General features: G+C 35.0%; 2 protein-coding genes, 1 long non-coding RNA gene and 1 pseudogene across 5 annotated transcripts; 1 reads left to right on the top strand and 3 right to left on the bottom strand.

Moving 5' to 3' along the window:
• The first annotated feature begins 250 nt into the window (after positions 1 to 250).
• Positions 251 to 4,149, top strand: LOC114182224. 3 transcript variants are annotated; one of them, XR_003604045.1, is made up of 5 exons: positions 251 to 652; positions 1,255 to 2,212; positions 2,339 to 2,505; positions 2,778 to 3,042; positions 3,697 to 4,149. XR_003604045.1 is itself a non-coding variant. In XM_028069041.1 (4 exons), exons 1-4 carry the CDS (start codon positions 465 to 467, stop codon positions 2,983 to 2,985), a joined length of 1,521 nt encoding a protein of 506 aa, XP_027924842.1. In that variant the 5' UTR covers positions 251 to 464; the 3' UTR covers positions 2,986 to 3,310. The 3 variants fall into 3 exon arrangements, 1 of the variants encoding a protein (XP_027924842.1); XR_003604046.1 differs by having other exon boundaries at positions 3,669 to 4,098; XM_028069041.1 differs by lacking the exon at positions 3,697 to 4,149 and having other exon boundaries at positions 2,778 to 3,310.
• A 1,074-nt stretch (positions 4,150 to 5,223) lies between these two features.
• Positions 5,224 to 9,695, bottom strand: LOC114182222 (TMV resistance protein N-like). The gene is made up of 6 exons (XM_028069040.1): positions 9,220 to 9,695; positions 7,929 to 9,042; positions 7,520 to 7,802; positions 6,618 to 7,432; positions 6,267 to 6,529; positions 5,224 to 5,641 (listed from the first exon to the last, which is right to left on the bottom strand). The coding sequence occupies exons 1-6, from the start codon at positions 9,693 to 9,695 to the stop codon at positions 5,410 to 5,412; spliced, it is 3,183 nt and encodes a 1,060-aa protein (XP_027924841.1). The 3' UTR covers positions 5,224 to 5,409.
• A 2,380-nt stretch (positions 9,696 to 12,075) lies between these two features.
• LOC114182239 lies at positions 12,076 to 13,774 on the bottom strand. The gene is made up of 3 exons (XR_003604049.1): positions 13,680 to 13,774; positions 13,492 to 13,564; positions 12,076 to 12,310 (listed from the first exon to the last, which is right to left on the bottom strand). It is a non-coding gene; the product is annotated as an uncharacterized LOC114182239 (long non-coding RNA).
• A 3,696-nt stretch (positions 13,775 to 17,470) lies between these two features.
• LOC114182234 lies at positions 17,471 to 26,491 on the bottom strand (annotated as a pseudogene).
• Between the last annotated feature and the right edge of the window lie 6 nt (positions 26,492 to 26,497).

The following is a 26,497-nucleotide window of genomic DNA, read 5'->3' as shown; positions in this document are numbered from 1 at the left end:
TGCCATGACAATTGACAAAACAACTATGAAGTTGCTATAAACTAATTACAGAAGTATTTAAAGTTAGATATTATTTTCATAGTTTTATATTACTTTGAATTATTAAAAACATAAAAATATTTAATGCATATAATTACCTAGACATATATAAAAAATATTTATTTAGTCGAGTTTATTAAATACATTAAAAATACTTGTAATTATGTGCAAAGGTTACATTAAAAATTATAATTAAGAATAAGTGGCATGCGTAAGGGGGAAAAATTCATCACTTATGGAAGAAGTTGACAACACAAGAAAATGGTAGCGGTAACCGTGAAATTGGTACTAGGGTTTTAAAAGGGTTCCCCTCTCCAGTCGCGAAGAATCGTCAACACGGAACAAGAAATGGGAAATTGGAGGAAAAGGGTTTGCGATTAAAGAACAAAGTCGATTCCTTGGAAGAAAAACAGCGCAATAACAGAATGGAGGAGGAGCAAAGGGTTTCACAAGTCGAAGTGGCGAAGCAGAGATGCAAGTGCGTCATTGATGCCATTGACAAGTTACCTTGTTCCACCAACATCACTCACTCGTGTAAACGAACCCTCCTCAAATTGGCACGTGCCGAGCTCGCTTTCCTCTCTCGCCCCTCATCTTCTTATGGGCCCCTCAGGTTTCTCTTCTTCAATATCATAACTTTTTTGTATTTGATTCTATATTGGTGGGTATTCCTGTTATGTGTTACTCTTTGGAGTTGTTAGATATGACTAACTGTGACCAACTTCGTGGATTTGGAATTTTGGATCATTAAACAAAGTTTGAGTCATCCTATAATTTCTACTGAAGCATTGAGAAATGCTTACTGGCGCAATATTTTAAGATGTTGAATTTAAATGAGCCCTACAGAAAAGAGATTTGATTCAAGTTTTTTGTGGAACTTACATGAAATGCACCTAATAATAGTGTTTTGGAAGGAGTGCATCAAGAAGTGTGTTGCTGGCATTTATCATAAACATTTACCAGCGGAACCTTTTACATTGCCTATGACTGGACAGGATTTTTGAGACTTTACTATGATCAAATGCTTTTATTTTATTTAATAATAATAGTTCTTAATTTTATACTCTAAATAGAGAATAGCAAACCTGTAAATCGTTGTTGTTTGTCTTTGTCATAGTTTCATCTTTAAATGAGTACTCTTGGTTAATAGTTTCTATATTATTTCACAATTTATGAGAATTTCTGTGTATGTGATGAATATATACGGTATACCAGTGTGAACATTGGGCACCTTGAAACAGTTGTCCATATTCTCCAGCAGTCTTTCATAACTGGAGTTTCTCGAGTTTGCAAGTCAATCCCACTCTCACCTTCTGTTAGCAATGAAGAAAGACGTGGTTCTTCTCTTAAACACATTCATGTTGATGTGGTTTGTACCCTAAATAGAAAGCCTGTCTGGATTATAGTATCTGATAGAAATCCAGAGTATATTTCTTGGGATAGATGCCGTAAAAGTAAGGGTTTAAAGGTACGCATTCAAGAAGTACTTGCTGCTGCGCAGTCTAACTTAACATTAAGACCTTCATCAGTCATTCTTTTCTTTGCCAATGGGCTTGCAACCCACATTTACAACAAACTTCGAGATGAACTTGGAGCATCTGAAATCGAGTTGGATTTCTCAGTTTTCAGTTCTGACGTGTTGGAAGAAACTGAAGGTGACTGGATAAATGTCATTGCAAGATCATATAGAAATTCATGTGTCCTTGAAATCAACCTTGCTGTTGGCAAGGATGTTGTTCCAAATTCTGGGTGTATTATTCAAGGATCGGCTGTGGACTCTTCCCAAATAGATCTTTCAGTAGGAAAAGCCGAAACTCAACAACAAAAATTGGAAGAAAATGCCAGAATTGGGGACTACTCTCATCTTGAGCTTTTGGTAGATGAAGCCAAAACTCAAGCACAGCCTACGGAAGAGAATGTTGGAACAAACTTGGGTGATACGTTCTGTTCCATTCTTAAGGGAATGAAACCAATTTCAATGGAGATTAAAAATTTTGAATCCGCGAAGCCTGGGAATCTCTTAGGTGAGACTGACCTAGTAAATTTTGATACAACAGCTTTGATAGCTCTTGTTTCAGGGATTAGTAATGGTGGAACAAAGAAACTTCTTGCCACTCCTGAGAGTGAAATGAGGCAGCGGTTTAAGGGAAACTTCGATTTTGTGATTGGTCAAGTAAGTAAACTTATTGAGATTACAACAACAACCATTATTTTATGTAGTCTTTGTATTGTAAATCATTCTTCAGCTTCAATTGAACTTATTAAAGTTTTCCTCATTTATTTAATTTTTTTTGGTTAGATAATGTCTGAACTTCAAAACCCAATCCATTTGGAATTTGGTAGAATCCTAGATGGAAAGCATGGCCTAATTTGTGAGAGTGTTCTTGTGGAATTTAAGGAGTTGGTATCAATGTGTGGAGGACCCAATGAGAAACTGAGAGCTGCCAGGTTGATAGATTATCTCAGGTGAGTTTAGTCTAAGTTTACCTGAAAAACAGAAAGAAAATTTGCAGCATAAAATTATTTTGACATTACTTGTTTGTTACTATGCCAAGTAATCAGTGTTAGGAAATCAATTGGAGGGTGTTCTGCTATACTTATATAGTTGCATTGATGATTTCTTTTACGTAATCAGTTCATACCTGAATCAAATGTTGTTGATACTATTTTGTCGCATTACCACTGCCTCAAATACCATCTGCGATAATTTGCACTGACAAGCTAGAGTATCATCTCAGGGTTGTTCCTGATACTCCCTCAGAGCGCATGATGGGCCTCCCAACAACAAGGAAGCTGGCATTTAAAAACAAAATTGTCTTTGGCACTGGTGACCATTGGCATGCCCCTACTTTTACTGCAAATATGGCATTTGTCAGAGCAGTTTCACAGACAGGGATGTCCCTTTCTACTATTGAACATAGACCAAGGGCCTTAACTGGTGATTAGTAGCATACATTCCTGAAAACAAGTCTTGAGGCATTCATTCAGGCACCACTAAACCTGGTACTAAAATCTATTTTCAATTAAATTCTTGGCATGTCTATATTTTTTAAAGAAACAGAAGTGTTATTGCATCACTATGTATCTTTCCCTGAAAAATACATCATTAAGAGATCAGGGATGTTATGGTACCAATGAAAATCCTGACATCTAGTACCATAATCAGCAAGCCTATCCAACATTGATTACCCTCTCTAAAGGTCTTGAAATGTGTATAAACATGCTCCTTCCTTTCTCCAAGCAATTTAACCATCTATATCGAAATTTCCAAGGAATGATGTGACTATTTTTAAAAGCCATCAACATTACTCATCAACATTACTTGAGAGTCACATTTAATCATAACTGGGATCACAATATTTTGCCTTCATAGATATTATTTGAGGTTTAATTTTCTACCATATTTCTTTAAATTTTGTGTAACCGAAAAATTTTGTACATTTTCCTAGTCTGGCATCTATGAGAATGATTGGAATGAGAATCAGAGAATGTATGTAGAAGAGTTAAATGATACAGGCTACAATCTTTTGTATTTGGTGTTTCAATCATCGTATCATTTTTTCTTTAGAGCTTTAGCGGTGCCAACGTAACTAGCCAAATGGAATTTTCATGTTTAATTCAATTGCCAGCCAGGTCTAATTGAATTCCTCCTCTTAGATCACTTATCCTCAGGCTGGCAATTGAATAACGGGAAGTTTTAAGGGATTCTTCCCTATATAACGATCTGGAAGACAAGAAAGCTTGTGCAAATGTAACCTCTTTTTGGTGATGTTGATTATTGCAAGCAATCATATAGTAATGGATGATGGTACTGCACCAGCACCATACCATTTTCTGATCCTGAGGAACCTGGAACCATCAATGGTGATATCTTTGGTGGTCGTGGTGCTTCCACTCCAACAGGGTGAATCCTATGTCAGATGATCTGCCATGGATACAGTTTGAATCTTGCTATTTCATCTTTTGTGATGGCTACATCCTTTGCGTTTAGTTCAAGGGTAAAGGTCTAATCTACACTTGTTCAAGCTTTTTAGAAAGTTCATTCTTTCTTACTCTTAAGGGAGGTAGCAAACTTGCTTATTCAGGTGAATCAACATTCTTTAAAGAGAATTTACTTTACTCATCCTCAACTAAGTGAACATATTTTAATTGAAAATGCCTTTTTTTTTCTATTAAAATAAGAAAACCCAACTCCCGTTAATAGATTGGCTAATTTATGAAACAAGCCGGGGATTCCTTCTTGCACTTCCAAAATTTCTTCCGCACTCTGAAACACATTTCAAATTTCAAAATCATCATCTAAAATTGTTTTCAGATGGATGTCGACATGCGGTAAAGGTTGTGGACTTCCAGATGTTGATATATATATATATATATATATATATATATATATATATATATATATATATATATATATATTATTTTTTAATTTAAAGTTTAATTATTTTTAATAATATTTATTTTTTTAACACATTATATATAAAAATTATATATATTGTTTTATTTTTAAAATATATAAAGAAATATTAAAAATTGTAAAATATATAAATTTAAAAACTATTACCATTTAAAAATAAAAAATAATGAAACAAGAAACAAATAAACTAAAAAACGGATAATTAAAAGTCAAAAAATTAATTGTTAAATAAAAATAAAAAAAGTTAAAACAGAATGAATATTTTTTTAATTTAAAGTTTATTATTATTTTTTTAATTTAATTTATTTTTTAAAGCATATATATATATATATATATATATATATATATATATGTATATATATATTTGGATTAAGAAAAAGATATTAAGAAATGAAAGGAAAGTTTGTTAGCGATGTCATTAGTTTGATAGATTAAAAAAAGACTTTAATTAATAAAATTGTGACAGTATAATTTTATCCTTGTGTTTAAAGATAATTTAAAACAAATTGTAATTAGTGTATTACTATTTTTATATTATATATAATAATTATAAAATATATTACTATATATAAGCAAAAAACTTTGGGATTTGAGATGAATTATGTTGTTTATGTCTAAACAGGTAGAGTTATGTGTCTATGTACATTAGTCAGGTAATTCTCTTGTCAGTAATAAAACACCAAATTGAATTCCTATATGTATTCTTCAAAAACAAAATTAGTTGTAATACTTCTTTTCTTTTGTTCCATTTACACATATCACAAGAATAAGGGTAACGAAAATCGGTTAGTATGATATTGCAAGCCACAACATAATTTAACTTTCACTAATTGTGCCACCATTGAATTTGAATACAACTTCACAATATTATACAACTCCAACTCAATAGATGTGACCATAAATTGTACATCATTACCGTCTATAAAAGTTCAATATTCACAAACATATGCTCTTTAGTAACTGGTAGATTGTGAGTCAGAACTGTTGATATCTTCATCTGATTTTGTCTTGCTGCAAGGATCGGTGAATTTAACATCCTCCATGCTATTTTTCTGTTTGACTATGTGGATTCCGATTTTTGCATGGTTAATAGAGGTATCTATACCCTCTGGAAATGTAACCTTCGCATGGTTCCATTCACTTTCAAAAGGCACCTCATACGGACTATCTCTGAATCTTAACTCTCTGTTGGGAATAGTCCAAGTGTGAGTCAAAAAGTCCCACATTGGATAGAAAAGACAAAGTTAAACACTATATAAGAATAAAGACCCATAACAACATTGCCTTAAGGTTTTGGTGTAAAAGTGGTGTCTAAGGTCTTATATGTGTAAGACAATGACCATAACCATATGCCATAACCATGCCCATAACCGTATATGAGAAATATATATAACTTATCAGTGGTATCAGAGCCGATGGTTCGGAGTGACTGACCGCATAACCACCACCATAAACAAAAGGGGTCACCGATGTGACTGACCGCATAACCATAACCAAAGGGGTCACTCATACACCTGAAGGGAAAATATACCATATGAAAAAGGAAAAAAAAACAACAAGGGACTCACCCTTGAGGGGAGATGTTGGGAATAGTCCAAGTGTGAGTCAAAAAGTCCCACATTGGATAGAAAAGACAAAGTTAAACACTATATAAGAATAAAGACCCATAACAACATTGCCTTAAGGTTTTGGTGTAAAAGTGGTGTCTAAGGTCTTATATGTGTAAGACTAATGTCATATAACCATATAGAACCACAATCTCTCAATAACCATGACTATAACTCATATATGAAAAAATATAACCTATCACTCTCGCATATCAAAAAGATATACATGATGCTCCCCTGTCAAGTGATGGTGACTATAGTAGCCGGTGTATGCTTTGCCATTGATGAAAACCCTGGAACGAAAAAAATCGTTTTCGATAGGTGCAACAAGAACGCACAGAACTTTGTCAGGGAACTTATTACGAAACCAGAAAGAAATTGAAGTTCCCCGGTTCTGGTGATTGAACCACTTTGGAAGCTCAGCTCCTGGCAAACAAAACACAGTGTTTCTAGCCTCATGCAGTTCCTGTTGGTCATATAAAGTATTCATAAGTTTACCGAAGTTAAGTATACTATGTATTATTAAATCAAGTACATTTCAAACATGACAAAACCTGATTTAGGAGCATGCGTTTACTCGAGGAAGCCAAGGATATACATTTTATTGCAAAGAAATGTCTTAAGTTTGGTGGAATGCCTCTAATTTCCTGAAGATGCTTGCAACCACTCACATCAAGAATCCATAAAAATTGGCATTGTTTCAGACATTCAGGAAGGATGGTGAAATTATTCTCAGGTAGCGCTAATTCCTTCACAAGAGCAAACCTTGTGAAATCTATCGAAAAGAAATCATCATTGAGATTGCAACTTAAGACACTAAGCCGTTCCACCTTTGAAGGTACTACTACTTGCCCCATTTGCTCTTCACCCTCTTCCTGTTTTAGCCATTGCAACCCTTTCAATCCACAGACGAAGATATCAGTCAGTTCTGGCATCATGATAATGCTACTGGGCACCTTGACAATTGCACTATTTAAAGAAAACATTTCCAATGTTCGAAGCCTTGTAAGATTTTGACATGAAAGTGGCAACTCTGTTACGAGGGAGTAACACAAATGAAGTTCCCTTATGTTTTCCATCTTTATTAATATTTCTGGAAAACTCTCAAGACTGGAACAATGTGAAAGTTCCAGTTTTTCAAGAGAGGTCAACTTGATAGGTGGAAAAGTCCTAAGCTTTCGGCATCCATTAGCACTCAATGTCTTAAGTTTATCCAGAAAACCAACTGAGTTGTGAACTGTAATTAGATTCACACAATCTTCAAATGAAAGTTCTTCCAAATTTTGTAGAACAGATATGTCAGGTATTTCTGTTAAACATTTGCACCCATCAAAATTTAATTCTCTAAGATTCACAAAACTCTGCCAAAAAAAGTAAGAAAAGGAAGAACGAAATGAGTAGTCATAAAGAGAATGTATTAAATTACTTGACAAGGAAAATATACTATTTAAACTTGCCTTTGATAACTCAAGGGTTGAAATGGAGCTACGGGGTAACTTGCATATGACAAGTTTTTTGGGATGAAAATCAGATGGTAAGCAATGTGAAGGATATCCCCACCATTCCAACACCCTCAAACTATTTGGAAGGTATTTGGGACCTTTGGAAAAATTAGCATTTCTAAGAATAAGTGTTTTGAGGTTTTCCATCTTCTTGAATGCTTTTGAATTGAGTTCTACTATTGCTTCCTCGACAAATTCTGGAAGATCCAGACATATGATTTCAATCTCACTACTTCCCTGCCGGTACAAGTATACGCAAGAGTTCAATACAATATGAAGAAGAAAACAACTGTGATTTGAACATATTATGGTAAAAAAGGATTAGTATAGATCTGAAACTAATCATCCGTTTGTTTCACTCACCTTGTCATCTTCCAAAACTTGAATTATGTCTTCTGGTAACCATAATCTACTGCGCTTCCCTGGATATTTTGGTGATTCTTGCCTCACAATTTCTTTCCCCATGTCCTCGATCAAGCTATGCAATGAAATTCTAGTTTCTTGACGATAGCAATTAAACTTTATAAGAGATTTGTCAACCAACACCCCAATATGATATTTCATGCAATAGCCATAATGAGCATGAAGTAAATTTTCAAGCTTTGACAAGGCATATATATTTAAGCAACAAATATCAAGAAAAACGCTCTTCTCTTCTTCCTCCAAATAATCAAAGCTCACTCTAAGTATCTCCATGATTTGATTATTAGGAATTCTTTTATACTGTTTGATGGCGGATTTCCATTCTTCTATAGTTTTTCCAAACAAGTTGGAACCTATTACTTCCAAAGCCAATGGAAGGCCAGAAGCATGAATCACTACATCATTCAGGACCTCCTTATAACTTGCATCAATGTTTTTTGTTTTAAAAGCTTTCCATGAAAGCAAGTCAAGAGCATTGTTCTTATTCAGTACCCTCACCTCATACGTTTTTGTAACCCCATAAGATGACAATAATTGTTTGTCCCGAGTAGTGATGATGACTCTGCTGCCAGGACCCAATAAATCAGGTCTTCCAACAATAGCCTGCAATTGCCCGTATTTGTCAACATCATCTAGAATCAAGATAAACTTCTTTCTTTGAAGCCTGTGGTGTATCACTGAAGCTCCTTGTTCTATACTTGCAAAGTTTACTTCCTTCTCTCCAAGCATTTCACGAAGAAGGATGCTTTGGAGGTGTTGTAACCCATGCTTGTTTGATTTTTGTCTCACGTTTTGAAGAAAACACGAACAATCAAAATGGTGAGCAATCAAATTATAAACTGCTAAAGCAAGTGTTGACTTTCCTATCCCACCGATTCCATGTATTCCCACCATGCAGACATCATCATCAGATCCAACTTCCAAAAGCTTGCTTACTTCCAGTGCTTGTGACTCTAGTCCAACTGGGTAATCCACAACAGGTAAAGCAGCGTGATTAATCTCGCTGGAGACCAACTCAACTATCCTTCCAATAAACTCGTGTTCATATCCATCTCTGTTTCAAACAAAAATTCGTGATGAAAAACTAATACCTTTGTGTCCATGTCCTGACACCAATGTTGTAATGGATAACAAACATATATTTTCTCTTTAAATTTTGACATCAAAGTATTAGACAGAGTCAAAATTGATCAAAAAAAGGTTGAGGTAAAAGATTGGTAAGGTGGGGTACCCGTGTTTCAAATGAAAGCCAGACACGTCAGCTACTTGACGCAAAGCCTTCTTCCACTTCTCCAACTTCTCCATGTTATGGTTGAACCTTTGCTCATGCTTAACCAATGCTTCTCCATAACTACCTTTCTGGTCTCTAACATCAGAAGGATCTACCTTAAAGAAAACTGGCAAAACCAACATATCTTTTTTGTTATAGCACTCGAGTATGCAGTCAAGTTCGTCTAAACAAAATGACGAAGAAGCATAGTTCATAGAGAGCACAATGATGGCAATCTTGGACTCTTGAATTGCCTTCAGAAGTGCTGGTGTTATTTCCTCCCCTCTCTGAAGCTCCTCATCATCAATGAAAGTGTAGATTCCCCTGTCATGAAGGGCTTTGTAGAGATGGCCAGTAAAACCATGGCGTGTGTCTTCCCCCCTGAAGCTGAGGAAAACATCATAGGTGAAGGAAGAGGAACGTGATCCCATTGCCATGAGAACTTGGAAAAAAAAAATACTCTATGATAGTATGATTGTGGTGGGTGCAGTGTTAGGTCTCCAGAACTTGTAGATTTTCAAACGAAGCTTTGTGTTCGTTGTTATGGCCATGCATGAAATAAAGTAATGCATTAAGTTTGATGGTGCATTAAAAAACTACTAAATATTTTGGTCAACCTGCAAATGCCGTTCTACATGCAGATTTTTGTGTAAAAAATACTGTGAATGATGCTGTGTAACACCAGTTTAATGTTATAAGGTAAAGCACCCTCACTTTCTGAATTCAAACTAACTGCTTATTTGATCCTATTCTCTAGTATCCACTTAAATCTTCCACCAAGATTTATAAAGTAATCAACCTTTCTCTTCTAACATGCATTATAAATCTCTATAGTAACACTCTTCACTCTCTGAAACAGACATTTTCAATACTAAAAAATCTCTCTCCACATCATCTCAAATTACTCTCTTTGAAACCACTTATATTACATTTTACATTTAAAACATATTTCATATATTTAAAATATTTTCCAATATTAATGATATAATTAATACATTAATATGGCCTGCCATAATTGATAGATCACCTTGTTTCTTAAGGATGTAGTGTAACAACTTTTGAGGGTGGGCTAGAGTGTATTACAAGGTAGAAATCCACTGTGTACAGCTACAACGTCACATTCTTTAACATATGTAAATTCCACCCGTTTTGAAACTTACAACAGTTAGACTTATAATTGATAAAATTAATGTAGCTCCACTCCCTTAAGAACTATGTAACTAATTAATAGAAATAGAAGCAAGAGAACCAATAAAATGTTGGAATTTGAGGAAACAGTGGAAGGAAAATAAACTTTGCAAAGAAATAGCACTATAAATGTTTTGAAAATAATTGTGAAATTTTCGAGGATTCGATAAGCCCTATTTTTTTTTTTAAAAAAAAAACTTTTATACTTTAATAAATATAGTTTTGAGATAAATATGGCTTTTCTTGCACTGCAAATGTTTTAAAAATAAATGACATTTTCAATACAAGATAAAATGAGTACTGACCTAATCATAAAACTATGAACTTTTACAACAGAGCTAGGGATCTTCTACTTCCCCACAAAATTCTAGGTCCTAACCTTGTTTTGTGAAAATGAAAAATTCACAATGTTAGAGTGTTACCTTTTAGACAATGTCACAATATGTCAAAATCTTGATAATTAATTTAGAGACTAATTTAATAATCAATTCATAAATTAATTATAATGTTTTATTTATAACAATATATAAAGAGGATTCTCTCTTTTGTGTCTATATTTTAAAATACTAATTTTATCCTTTAAAATATAATTATTTATTAAATTTTTGAAATTTTACAAATTTTTTATAAAATCGTCTATCTCTGCTATTCTCTTTTTCTCTATTTATTTATTTATTAATAGTTATTTTCTCATCTTTTCTGATATATTTCACTTTATTATTAATAAATATAATTTTATTTTATATATTAACTTAATAACAGTACATTATCATCACCTACTAATATAATATTATGTATATTTAAAAAATGTGTACACACAGGTGCAACAGCGACTGTGTGCACGCTAGTATATAATAAAGACTATTTTTTATACCAATAATTTTTAGTTTATAGATTGGTATCTAAATTGATTACTATAATAACTAATTATTTTTTATCTCAAATTTATTTTTATTTAGATATTTTCTTGTAGCGTTAAAATTCATTGGAATTGAACACATTTTACATCTCTATTTAGGTAGTGACTTGATTAGTTTTTTTCTTGTTTAATCTTTATGCGGAGAAAGAGATATCATTGAATACATATTCTTGGATAACTAAGAAGAAGGTGAAACTCCAAAACAGAAGGAACATCGAAAACAGTGGACAACAACATCCACGGGAGAGAAAGATGTTTATATTGTAATGGAAAAACATACTTTGGGATAAATGTGCAAAATATTTGAAATCTTGTAAGGAATGTAGTATACAATTTATGAGAACATATCAATTCATAAAAGTATTTGGTACTACAATTTTTTTTTCTAAATATGTATTTTTGACTTTGAATACGCGACATGACATCCAAAATGTCCTCTTTATTAATCTATTTATTATATTGCTGATAAAAAAAACACTATAGAAGACATATTCAACCCTAAAAGGAACATTCAAGAGGTTAAATCATGGAAATTCCTTTAAAAATTTACAAGAAAACCTCATTTGGTTACTCAAGCATGTAAGACCAATTTATTATTCTTAAGAGAAAGAAGTTAAATTAAATGTTTAACATCCCATTTAAATAGATTAAATTTACTAAATAAAAACATCGCATAATTATAATAATAAAAGAGTAATCAAATGAGCTGAGGATCCACTAGTACAGTCATCCAAGAAAGTGCTTAAAAAAAATGCTAAGGCACACCAAAGATGACATGAGGAGAACATAATCTCAAGGAGGTTTAACAGTTTACAAAAGGGTTGCTCCTAAAGCACGGAATTACAAAGGCACCAGGGCCTTAAAACTGCTCCTAAGAGCCACATACAATAGGCCATATAAACTGCACCGCTGCCACCATCAGGTCTACCTTCAATATTTCCCCATCTGCTTCCACCAATAAGGTGATCATCGCAAAAGAGAAGGCAAGACAAGAACATACACAAAAATGAAAGGGTAAGCTAGTGCAAAATAAATTTTAACATATTATACCAAACAAATGCTTAAAATAGTTCTCAAGCATGCAACAAAGTAGGCACAAATTCATGTTATAGCAAACAAGCAGGACACTATGACTCAATTATTTAGATACATATAATAAGATCGGATTCACTGGAAGCTTGCGCTTGTGGTGGCTTCTACTGCTCTGCAGAGCCATTGTAATGGGTTTCACCCTACCACACACAAGGTTAGTCTTCAAGCATCTAAAGCCATTATCCTGCCAAAGACTAGGGCCTCCCGCTACTCTCACAACTAGAATCAGTTTGCTCTATGTGAGACTAACTGATCCTTTAGAATTTCGGGATGCGATCCTTACTTGAATCCTTATCTTAATTATATACACTACACACCACCATGAGATCTCCCCACGAGACTTATGGAATTACGCCTATCTCACACCAATTTCATGTTTCTCATACCATGACCATCACTTTTATCTCAAACATCCAATTCTCATGCAAGTTCTCAACCAACCAAATAAAATCCATGTATTACTCATGCTAACATACCAATTGCAGTTCATAGAGCGAAGCAATTCATGCATACTCACATACTTTAAGCTTTAAAGAGAATAGTTCATACAAACAATCACCCAAACCAAAGCATATCAGAGAACAACGCACTCCTACGCCAGTTCTCGCTCAAGCTAGGAGCCCTCGCTTAGACGAGAGAAGTTGTCTCGCTCAAGCGACAGGCTCGCGCTTAGGCGAGACTGCAACAGAGGGTCCTGGAAGATTTCGCGAGCTTTTGCTTAGGCGAGGCCTTCTCATCTAAGCGAGTTGGCTTGTCGCTCAAAAACGCAGTCTCTCGCCTGAGCGAGTGCTCAAGCAGAAATCTGGGCGAGCTTATGCTATTCTCGCCTAGGCGAGACGAGCTCGCTTGGGCGAGAATATAAGTTCTCCCCACTGTTCCATGCATGTAACACCAGAACCAATCCAACCAAAAATTATAGTTCAATCTCACACGGGCACAAGCATTTTCCAAGCATTTTCCAAGCATTTTATGCATGAAACAAGAGTGAAAACAAGCACATACAACAAAAAGACGAGAAACTTAGCTTCCTTTACCTTTTTAGACGCTAGCAAACGCAACAGGTCTGCAACTAAAGGGCACCACAGCTCTAAGAACGAAAGTAGTGAGCTGAAACAGAAATACCAAGGACAAAACGAGGGTGTAAGGTTAAACCCTAATCAAACCCACATACCCAAACAATGTAAGAGAGGAAAAGATCAAGAAACCCTAAGGTTTAACTTACTTGGAAGCAGATCAAACTTAGCTAGCTCGAAGTGGGAGGTTCATTGTACCCTAGCAGAGCTCTTACTAGAGAAAAGGAAAGGGAACAGGAAACTGGTTTTTGAAAATGAAGCAGAATGAAGGGGGTTAGGGGCTAGAAAGGGGTATTGGGTCCCTTTACTGGGCTGGCCTTAGACCCACGGAAGGCTAGGCCCAATCTCTTATAAAGCTGAAAGGAAATGGGGTTTACAAAATAGAGAATGAATTTGTATTTTGGAAAAGATCATAACAAGTTTTAAATTATTTAATTTTTCATTTATTGTAAAATTTAATCTCTTTATTTAAAACATGTATTCTTTCCATATGGATCCTTTTTTGCTTCGTAAATTGCTTGTTAGTAGAGATGGCAAATAAACCCGTCCCTGTGGGTATTGCCCGAACCCGTCCCCGTTTTGACGGAGAATCCCCGCATTGACTGGGTATGGGTATGGGTATGGGGAATCCCCGACTTTTTCAGTTGGGTATGGGGATGGGTATAGGGATGTACATATACCCGCCATAATACCCGTCCCCGTCATATCTCCATTCTCGTTTAAATTATTAAAATATTCACAATTAATCAAGTAACCCCTATATATATATATATATATATATATATATATATATTTTTTTTTTTCTATCTTTTATTTCTTTTAATTATTTCATTTGTCATGAAACTCATTCTCATCTCCAATATATTTTTTATCTTATCATAACCTTTATGTAATTATATTAAAATGATGTATGTTAATTAAAAAAAATTATGCCTCACATTTGAATATTTATATTATTTTTTAATATTTTTATTTATTATAAATTTTCCTTTCACATGAGAATGTTTATACTCTTAATTTAAGGTAATATAAAAAAATTATTTAGTTATTATTATTATTAATTTTTGTTTAATTTGAAGAACTCTTTTGTTTCATTAAAATAATTTTCGTTATTTTTCAACCATTAAGTATATATGTTGATATTTGAAAAGTTTTCTTAATTCTCTAAGATATTTTTCGTCTTATCATACCTTAGTTATACATTTGATTTGATTTTTTTCGATAGTCTCTCAAATTATTTCTAAAACACACATTTGTTAGTTTTTTAATATTTTTATTTATTGTTTTTATTTTCATCATGTAGAATAATATTTCGATATATTCTATCTAATTATTTTTTATTTTATAACTCATTATTAATCATAATGTAATTTTTTCACTTTAAATTCTGTTTGAAATGGTTAAAATTATATATATATATATATATATATATATATATATATATATATAATGATATTTAGGAATAATATATGATAATTCACTACAAGAAAAACATAAAATGGTGACTAATTTAGTCAGTAACCCATATCAGTCACTATTTTTCGTCATTGGTGGTAGTAGTTGAAATCAATGACTAAATTAGTGACCGATTCAATGATCGAATCGATACTTGATTTAGTGACCAATTTAATTACTAATTTATTTGTAATTTAATGACAAATTTTTTGGTCACTAATGATATTTCTATTTAATTTTAACCACTTCAAACATAATTTAATAATTAGTTCTTTAAGGTATTTTTCATTTTATCATACCTTAATTATTCATTTGATTTTCTTTGTGCGATTTCTTTCGATAGTCTCTCAAATTATTTCTAAAACACACATTTGTTAGTTTTTTAATATTTTTATTTATTGCTTATTTTCATTATGTAGAATAATATTTCGATATATTATATCTAATTATTTGTTATTTTATAACTCACTATTAATCATATTGTAATTTTTTTCACTTTAATTGTATAAATAACTTTTATTTACTACAATATAAAAATTTAATGTAATTGCTATGAATATTTTTTTGTCACTATCCAACATATATTGAAGTTCAAAAGATACAAAATCTATGTCAAAATTTTATTATTATGTTTATTATTTGTTCTTTGTGTCATTTTGATCAAGTGATGTATTATAACTTTTATTAGTGTATAAAAAGAGATTCATTATAATTTAAAAAATTGAAGTAAAAAACATTTAAAATATATTTTAATCTGAATATTTGTTTTCCTTTTATTATTATGTTTATTATTTGTTCTTTGTATCATTTTGATCAAGTGATATATTATAACTTTTATTAGTGTATAAAAAAGAGATTCATTAGAATTTAAAAAATTGAAGTAAACAAACATTTAAAATATATTTTAATTTGAATATTTGTTTTCCTTTTATATTTTTTTGAAATACTTTTTAATTTTATCAACTAAGTTCATCAATGTTGTAGTTTGCAAATTTAATAAATGTTTTGGTTCACATGAAATTTTATTTGGTATTCTAATATAAAATGTAAACAATTATAATTTATTTTAAGGTATTTGGCAACGAAGAAAATCCTCCTAATATTGAATATTTCATAATATTATGTTTTCTTTACCGTAATTTTTTTCTTTTATAAAAATTAATATTGAAGTAGTTAGAACACGGGTACGGGTATGGGTACGAGATTATACCCGTTACCCGGTGGGGATGGGGATGGGAAAAAAGTTTGATACCCGTTGGGTTTGGGTATGGGGATGGGGATGAATTTTTTATGCGGGGATGGGTATGGGATAGCGAAACTCGTCCCCTCCCCGCCCCGTTGCCATCCCTACTTGTTAGGTCATCATTTTCAACTTAACACCTTAAGCTTGTTTGAATTAGTGAATTTGAGAGTAAAGAGAGGTGAAAGTGAGCTTGTTTGGATTAAGAAAAACATAGTGAGATATGAAAAAAATGAGAAGATAGTTTGAAAGTGAGGTGATTGTTTTGATATAATAATATTGTAGGACTACAATTTTACTCTTATGTTTAAAAAATAATTTAAAATAAAATGTTGTTAGTGTATTATTTTTTATATTATATAATAATTATAAAATCGATTATTATATATATATATATATATATATATATATATATATATATATATATATATATATATATATATATATATAAGAACTAGATAATCAATTATTTTATAAGAATCGATCTCGATTCTTTTCTAATTGAGCTTTTGTGTAAATGCACACAAGTTAGGACACTCACACATACGTGGAAACAAACGAGACATTCAATCGCTTTCATTGGCATAAAAGCATGTCTATGGAAACAAAAACAATGTAAGACAATTGGTTTATGAGTGTTTCTATTTATATATTATCCATTTTATTCATTTTTATTTAATGTGTGACTTTTATTACATACAAGATGTGAATACATGTGAGATCCGAGGTGAATAGATATATATCTTGGTTAGTTAAGATTTGTAGTAATTTATTCTATTTCAATAAAAATTTTCAAGAGCAAGTTAGGACTTGCCTTTTTAGAGTTTTGGAGAATTTTATTTTGAAGAGGACAAGATCTAAACCAAGGGAAATCAATTTAATTTGTTAAGCTTATTTTGAGTTAAAAGATACGTGGAAGATGGAAAATTTGGAATTGTGTTGAATTGAACCTTAGTTAGATACCTGTTAATGAACTAGTGTGGTGTTGATTGATTTTGACTAAGAATTATTATGAGAAATTGTATGGGCAAAGATGTTGTGATGAATGAAATTGAAACTATAAGGCTGGAAGAGAATTTGGAAGTGCTTATAAGAAATGCACAAAACTTTGGGATTTGAGATGAATTAATTATGTTGTTTATGTTTAAACAGGTATAGTCATGTGTCGATGTACATTAGCCGGGTAAGTTAAGTTATTCTGTTATCACTAATAAAACTCCAAATTGAATTCCTATTATGTATTCTTCAAGAACAAAAATATTTGTAATACTTCTTTTCTTTTGTTCGATTTACACATATCACAAGAATAAGGGTAACGAAAATCGGTTAGTATGATATTGCAAGCCACAACATAATTTAACTTTCACTAATTGTGCCACCATTGAATTTGAATACAACTTCACAATATTATACAAATCTAACTTAATAGACGTTACCATAACTTGAAGATCATTACCGTCTATGAAAGTTCCATGTCCACAAACCTATGCTCTTTAGCAACTGGTAGATTGTGAGTCAGAACTGTTGATATCATCAACATCTGATTTTGTCTTGCTGCAAGGATCGGTGAATGTAACATCCTCCATTCTATTTTCCTGTTTGACTACGTGGATTCCGATTTTTGCATGGTTAATAGAGGTATATTTACCCCGTGGAAATGTAACCTTTGCATGGTTCCATTCACTTTCAAAAGGCTCCTCATACGGGCTATTGCTGAATCTTAACTCTCGCATATCAAAAAGATATACATGATGCTTCCCTGTCAAGTGATGGTGACTATAGCCGGTGTATTCTTTGCCATTGATGAAAACCCTGGAACGAAAAAAATTGTCTTGGATAGGTGCAACAAGAACGCATAGAACTTTGTCAGGGAACTTATTACGAAACCAGAAAGAAATTGAAGTTCCCCGGTTCCAGTGATTGAACCACTTTGGAATCCCAGCTCCTGGCAGACAAAACACAGTGCTTCTAGCCTCATGCAGTCCCTGTTGGTTATATAAAATATTCATAAGTTTACCAAAGTTAAGTATACTATGTATTTTTAAATCAAGTACATATCAAACATGACAAAACCTGATTTAGGAGCATGCGTTTACTCGAGGAAGCCAAGGATATACATTTTTTTGCAAAGAAATGTCTTAAGTTTGGTGGAATGCCTCTAATTTCCTGAAGATGCTTGCAACCACTCACGTTAAGATACCATAAAAATTGGCATTGTTTCAGACATTCAGGAAGGATGGTGAAATTATTCTCATGTAGCGCTAATTCCTTCACAAGAGCAAATCTTGTGAAATCTATCGAAAAGAAATCATCATTGAGATTGCAACTTAAGACACTGAGCCATTCTACCTTTGAAGGTAATACTACTGGCCCCATTTGCTCTTCACCCTCTTCCTGTTTTAGCCATTGCAACCCTTTCAATCCACAGACGAAGATATCAGTCAGTTCTGGCATCATGATAATGCTACTGGGCACCTTAACAATTGCACTATTTAAATAAAACATGTCCAATGTTCGAAGCCCCGTAAGATTTTGAAATGAAAGTGGCAACTCTGTTATGAGGGAGTAACCCAAATGAAGTTCCCTTATGTTTTCCATCTTCATTAATATTTCTGGAAAACTCTCAAGAATGGAACAATGTGAAAGTTCCAGTTTTTCAAGAGAGGTCAACTTGATAGGTGGAAAAGTCTTAAGCTTTCGGCATCCATTAGCACTCAATGTCTTAAGTTTATCCAGTAAACCAACTGAGTTGTGAACTGTAATTAGATTCACACAATCTTCAAATGAAAGTTCTTCCAAATTTTGGAGAACAGACATGTCAGGTATTTCTGTTAAACATTTGCACTGATCAAAATTTAATACCCTAAGATTCACGAAATTCTGCAAAAAAAAAAAAGGAAAGAAAAGGAAGAACGAAATGAATTGTCATAAAGTGAATGTATTAAATTAAATGACAAAGGAAAATATACTATTTAAACTTGCCTTTGATAACTCAAGGGTTGAAATGGAGCTACGGGGTAACTTGCATATGACAAGTTTTTTGGGATGAAAATCAGATGGTAAGCAATGTGAAGGATATCCCCACCATTCCAACACCCTCAAACTATTTGGAAGGTATTTGGTGTTGACAAACAAGTCTCTCTAGATAAACACTCTTTGTATTCAGATTTTGTTGTGTCTTGAAAATGAAGCACTACATGGTCCTTTTATAGGCCTTTGGACATTACTCTTCAACTACATTCATTAAATATAACTACTACCTAACTCACAATTAATACAACAACTTCTAACTACCCACCTTCCAACTACCAACTACACACCTTCCAACTACCAACTATCCATATTTAAGTTTACCTAACAAAATCCCCCCATAAACTTAAATGCTCTTCTTGTCCTTCATTCCAAGTATCATCTTGTTGTTCTCAAACAGAGAGGATGGCAGCGGCTTTGTAAACATATCTGCAGCTTGTGCACGACTTTCAACGTGCTCCAACTCTACATTTCCTTCTTTCACTTGTTCTCGGATGAAGTGAAATCGAACATCAATGTGCTTGCTTCTCTCATGATTGACCGGGTTCTTTGCCAATTCAATGGCCGACTTGTTATCAACTCGGATCACAGTCCCCTTTTCTTGCTTCAATTCCAGTTTACTTAGAAGGTTTCTAAGCCAAACTGCATGGCAGACACTCCAGGATGCTGCAACGTACTCTGCTTCACATGTTGACAGTGTTACAATGGGTTGTTTCTTTGAAAGCCAGGTGAACGCCGTGCTCCCCATGAAGAATACATATCCAGACGTGCTTTTCCGGTCATCAACATCTCCACACCAATCACTGTCTGAGTAGCCGACTAGTCGGTAATCATCTGTCCTGGTATACATCAGACCAAATGATACAGTTCCTCTCACATACCTTAGAATTCTCTTTAGGGCCTTCCAATGAGTATACCTTGGTTCCTCCATATACCGACTTGCTATTCCAACACTCAGCATTAAATCTGGTCTGGTATTTGTAAGATACCTGAGACTTCCAATCAGACTTCGGTATTTGCTCGCATCAACTCGGTCTCCATCTGCATACTTAGAAAGTTTTGTGCCAGGTTCCATAGGGGTGGAAACCGGGTTGCAACTTGTCATCTTGAACTTCTTTAAGACCTCCTCAGCATACATTTCCTGCGACACAAAGATACCGTCCTTCCCTTGAATGACTTCCAAACCAAGGAAATACTTCATAAGACCTAAGTCGGTCATCTCGAACTCCTTCTTCATCACTTCTTTAAATGCTTCAATTAGCTCAGCATTATTCCCTGTGAAGATAAGATCATCGACATAGAGGGCAATGAACATCACATCTTCTCCTTTCTTCTTTATGTAAAGAGCATGTTCATAAGGGCACTGCTCATACCCATTCTTCTTGAAGTAAGTGTCGATTCTTTCATTCCATGCTCGTGGAGCTTGCTTCAGGCCATAAAGTGCCTTTTTCAATCTCAACACTTTCTTCTCTTCGCCTCTTCGCATGTATCCAAGTGGCTGTTCAACATATACTTCCTCCTCTAAGACTCCATTCAGAAATGCTGACTTCACATCCATCTGCAAGATTGTCCATCTGTGTTGAGCTGCTAAGGAAATCAACAACCTGATTGTTTCCATCCTCGTCACTGGAGCGAATACTTCATCATAGTCTATTCCTTCCTTTTGCTTGTACCCCTTCACTACGAGTCGAGCTTTGTATCGCTCAACTTCTCCTTCAGCGTTTGTTTTCTTCTTGTACACCCACTTTACGCCAATAGGCCGAGCTCCTTTGGGCAAATCGGTTAGCTCCCACGTGTTGTTGCGTTCGATTGCTCCGATCTCTTCATTCATTGCATTTTGCCACTTCTCCTCCTGCACGGCCTCTTCAAAGCTCAAGTCTTCCGAATCTGCCAAGAAACATACAACATGTACTTCGTCAGTCGAGTTGTATCTGTCTTGCAAGCTTCGCGCTCTAGGCTGTAGAGGTTCATCTTCTTCATCAGAAGTCTCATGATCTCTCACAGCTGGTGGTGTATCTACTTCCAAGCTTCTAAACTCCTTCTCCGAGTTGTTCCACTTCCACTCGCTCTCTTCATCAACTTGAACATCTCGGCTCATAATCACCTTCTTTGTTATTGGGTTGAACAACCTATACGCCTTGGTTTTTTCATCGTACCCAATAAACACGTACTTCTTGCTCCGATCTTCAAGTTTGGTCCTTTGTTGAGCAGGAACATGACCATAAGCAATGCTACCAAACACTTTTAGGTGAGACACACTCGGCTTTCTTCCGCTCCAGACTTCTTGCGGTGTTTTCTCGTTCAGCTTAGCATGTGGACATCTATTTTGCACATAGATGGCACATTGCACTGCTTCTGCCCAGAACTCCTTAGGCACGTTCTTGCTTTTCAACATTGTACGAACCATGTCAAGTATGGTTCGATTTTTCCTCTCAGCTACTCCATTCTGTTGGGGTGAGTATGGTGCTGTCAGAAATCTCCTTATTCCTTGCTCCTCACAATACTTCATGAGCTCGGATGAGATGAACTCGCCTCCTCGGTCAGACCTAACTGATTTGATAGGCATGTCTGTCTCCTTTTCAACCATTGCTTTAAACCTTTTAAACACTTGGAACACCTCGGATTTCTCTTTCAAAAAATACACCCATGTTTTTCTTGAAAAATCATCTATGAAAGAAATGAAATACCTTTTCCTACTGAAAGATTCAGGGGTAATTGGTCCACAAATGTCTGTGTGAATTAATCTAAGTTGTTCCTTTGCCCGGTACTCGGCAGTCCTCGAAAATGAGGTCCTTGGATGCTTCCCGAGCACGCACTCTTCACAAAATTTCTTTTCAAACTCCACAGTCGGAAGTCCTCGCACCATCTCCTTTTTCACCAACTCGGCTAGTCCACCAAAATGCAAGTGGCCAAACCGGAAGTGCCACATCATAGCTTCATCCTTCACATCAAGTTTCAAGCACCTCTCTTGGACTATTTTCAAGTCCAGCTTGTACATCCTGTTCTTCTTCATCTCTACACGGGCAATCAATCGATCTGACTTATCTTTCAAGTATAGTACTCGATCTTTCATCAAAACCGAGTAGCCTTTCTCCATCAGCTGGCCCATGCTCAATATATTGCTCTTGAGATCGGGTACGTAGTACACATCTCTGATTTCTCCAACTTGGTTGTTCTTTTGTAGGTACCAGATTGTACCCCGACCTTTTACTGCCACCTTTGATGCATCTCCAAATGATACGTGTCCAGTGTCAACTTTGGTGAGCTCCTTAAAAAGATTCTCGTCCCCACACATGTGGTTGCTTGCTCCTGTATCAAGGTACCAAACTGAGTTGTCAGAACAGCTCGGACTTAGCTCGGCACCTGATCTCCTAGACATCATCAATATTCCTTCTTCATCAGCATCCTCGGAAAGGAAGTTCGTTTCCTTCTTGCTTTCAGATCGGCAATCCTTCGCGAAATGTCCAACCTTCCCACAATTGTAACATTTGACTCCTGAGTAGCAGTCTTTAGCAAAATGACCGTACTTACCACATTTGAAGCACTCAACTCCTGAGTTGTTCGAATGACCTCCTCGGCCTCTACCACCTCGACCTCCACCTTGTCCTCGTCCACGCCAATTTTGTTGGCCGACCTGTTCTTGACCTCTTTCATATCCTCCTCTGCCTCTACCACCTCGGCCTCGAGTGTTCTGAGTATAAGGAACCTTCTTCTCCCTAATGGTTGCCTTTGCTTGGAGTGCTTGATCAAGGGACTCTTCCTTCTTTTTCCTTCTCCGCTGCTCATGCGCTTCAAGCGATCCAGCAAGCTCTTCCACCGAGAGTGTTGTCAAGTCCTTTGATTCCTCTATTGCGCAAACTATATTCTCGAAATCGTCGGTTAACGACCTCAAGATTTTCTCCACCACTCGGCAAGCAGGCAGCGTCTTCTCCATTTTCACCCCTTCATCTTCCTTCATCCTCATCCTTTCAAGCTCGCCTCTGAGAGTTTGAAGCCGAACTTGCTTCACACGGTTATCCCCTTTGTATGCCTTCTCCAGAATATCCCACGCTTCTTTTGAAGACATAGCATTTGCTATCTTCTCAAAGCCGGACTCATCAACAGCTCGGTACAGCACGTACAAAGCCGTTTTGTCCTTTGCTCGTATTGCTTTTAACGTAGCAATCTGGGCTATCGTCATTTCTCCAATATCCTCTGGTTCTTGGTGCCCATTTTCGACCACCTCCCATACTTCTTGGGAACCAAGGAGAGCCTTCATCTGCAGGCTCCAGTTATCATAGCTGACGCCTTTTGATAACTTCGGCAGGGGCATGCTGTTAGCTAAGTTGGCCATCTCGATCAAACTCTCTAACTCACTCAAACACTCAGGCTCTCAAGCTCTGATACCAATTTGTTGACAAACAAGTCTCTCTAGATAAACACTCTTTGTATTCAGATTTTGTTGTGTCTTGAAAATGAAGCACTACATGGTCCTTTTATAGGCCTTTGGACATTACTCTTCAACTACATTCATTAAATATAACTACTACCTAACTCACAATTAATACAACAACTTCTAACTACCCACCTTCCAACTACCAACTACACACCTTCCAACTACCAACTATCCATATTTAAGTTTACCTAACATTTGGGACCTTTGGAAAAATTAGCATTTCTAAGAATAAGTGTTTTGAGGTTTTCCATCTTCTTGAATGCTTTTGAATTGAGTTCTACTACTGCTTCCTTGTCAAATTTTGGAAGATCCAGACATATGATTTCAATTTCACTACTTCCCTACCAGTACAAGTATACGCAAGACTTCAACACATTTTAAACAAGAAAACAACTGTGATTTGAACATATTATGGTAAAAAAAGGATTAGTATAGATCTGAAACAAATCATCCATTTGTTTCACTCACCTTGTCATCTTCCAAAACTCGAATTATATCTTCTGGTAACCATAATCTACTGCGCTTCCCTGGGTCTTTTGGCGATTCTTGCCTCACAATTTCTTTCCCCATGTCCTCGATCAAGCTATGCAATGCAATTCTAGTTTCTTGCCGATAGCAACTAAACTTTATAAGAGATTTGTCAACCAACACCCCAATATGATATTTCATGCAATAGCCATAATGAGCATGAAGTAAATTTTCAAGCTTTGACAAGGCATATATATTTAAGCAACAAATATCAAGAAAAACACTCTTCTCTTCTTCCTCCAAATAATCAAAGCTCACTTTAAGTATCTCTAGGATTTGATTACTAGGAATTCTTTTATACTGTTTGATGGCGGATTTCCATTCTTCTTTAGTTTTTCCAAACAAGTTGGAACCTATTACTTCCAAAGCCAATGGAAGGCCAGAAGCATAAATCACTACATCATTCAAGACCTCCTTATAACTTGCATCAATGTTTTTTGTTTTAAAAGCTTTCCATGAAAGCAAGTCAAGAGCATTGTTCTTATTCAATACCTTCACCTCATACGTTTTTGTAACCCCATAAGATGACAATAATTGTTTGTCCCGAGTAGTGATGATGACTCTGCTCCCAGGACCAAACAAATCAGGTCTTCCAACAATAGCCTGCAATTGCCCGTATTTGTCAAACATCATCTAGAATCAAGATAACCTTATTTCTTTGAAGCCTGTGGTGTATCACTGAAGCTCCTTGTTCTATGCTTGCAAAGTTTGCTTCCTTCTCTCCAAGCATTTCACGAAGAAGGATGCTTTGGAGGTGTTGTAACCCATGCTTGTTTGATTTTTGTCTCACATTTTGAAGAAAACACGAACAATCAAAATGGTGAGCAATCAAATTATAAACTGCTAAAGCAAGTGTTGACTTTCCTATCCCACCGATTCCATGGATTCCCACCATGTGGACATAATCATCAGATCCAACTTCCAAAAGCTTCCTTACTGCCAGTGCTTTTGACTCTAGTCCAACTGGGTAATCCGCAACAGGTAAAGCAGCGTGATTAATCTTGCTGGAGACCAACTCAACTATCCTTCCAATAAACTCGTGTTCATATCCATCTCTGTTTCAAACAAAAATTCGTGATGAAAAACTAATAGCTTTGTGTCCATGTCTAGACACCAATGTTGTAATGGATATAGCAAGTATTTATTTTCTCTTTAAATGACGACATCAATATATTTGTTAGAGTCAAAATTAATCAAAAAAAAGTTGAGGTAAAAGATTGGTAAGGTGGGTTACCCGTGTTTCAAATGAAAGCCAGAGAAGTTAGCTACTTGATGCAAAGCCTTCTTCCAATTCTCCAACTTCTCCATGTTATGGTTGAACCTTTGCTCATGCTTAGCCAATGCTTCTCCATAACTTCCTTTCTGGTCTCTAACATCAGAAGGATCTACCTTAAAGAAAACTGGCAAAACCAACATATATTTTTTGTTAAAGCACTCAAGGATGTAGTCAAGTTCATCTAAGCAAAATGAGGAAGAAGCATAGTTTATAGAGAGGACAGTGATGGCAATTCTGGACTCCTCAATTGCCTTCACAAGTGCTGGTGTTATTTCCTCCCCTCTCTGTTACTCCTCATCGTCAATGAAAGTGTAGATTCCTCTGTCACGAAGGGCTTTGTAGAGATGGCCAGTAAAACTATGGCGTGTGTCTTCCCCCCTGAAGCTGAGGAAAACATCATAGGTGAAGGAAGAGGAACGCGATCCCATTGCCATGAGAACTTGGAAAAAAAATACTCTATGATAGTATGATTGTGGTGGGTGCAGTGTTAGGTCTCCAGAACTTGTAGACTTTCAAAGGAAGCTTTGTGTTCGTTGTTATGGCCATGCATGAAATAAAGTAATGCATTAAGTTTGATGGTGCATTAAAAAACTACTAAATATTTTGGTCAACCTGCAAATGCCGTTCTACATGCAGATTTTTGTCTAAAAAATACTAACTGTGAATGATGCTGTGTAACACCAGTTTAATATATAAGGTAAAGCACCCTCACTTTCTGAATTCAAACCAGTATCCGCTGACACATTCCACGAAGATTTATAAAATAATCAACCTTGTCCTTACATGCATTATGAAGTTATGTAGAGTCTGTACTACATTTAAAGTAGAATCTTCAACTTAGATAACACGCCCTTCACTCTCTGTAACAGACATTCTCAACACTAAAAAATATCTATCTCCAGCATTTCAAATTACTCTCTTTTTTCTTATACGTGTATTTTGTTTTATTAAATATTTATCTGTTTTAAATTCGAAACCACTTATGTCACATTTTAAATTGTTT

Source organism: Vigna unguiculata, chromosome 4 (assembly GCF_004118075.2).
Source record: "Vigna unguiculata cultivar IT97K-499-35 chromosome 4, ASM411807v1, whole genome shotgun sequence".
In the NCBI taxonomy this organism is placed as follows: Eukaryota; Viridiplantae; Streptophyta; class Magnoliopsida; order Fabales; family Fabaceae; genus Vigna; species Vigna unguiculata.
This window is presented reverse-complemented; position numbering and strand designations above follow the sequence as displayed.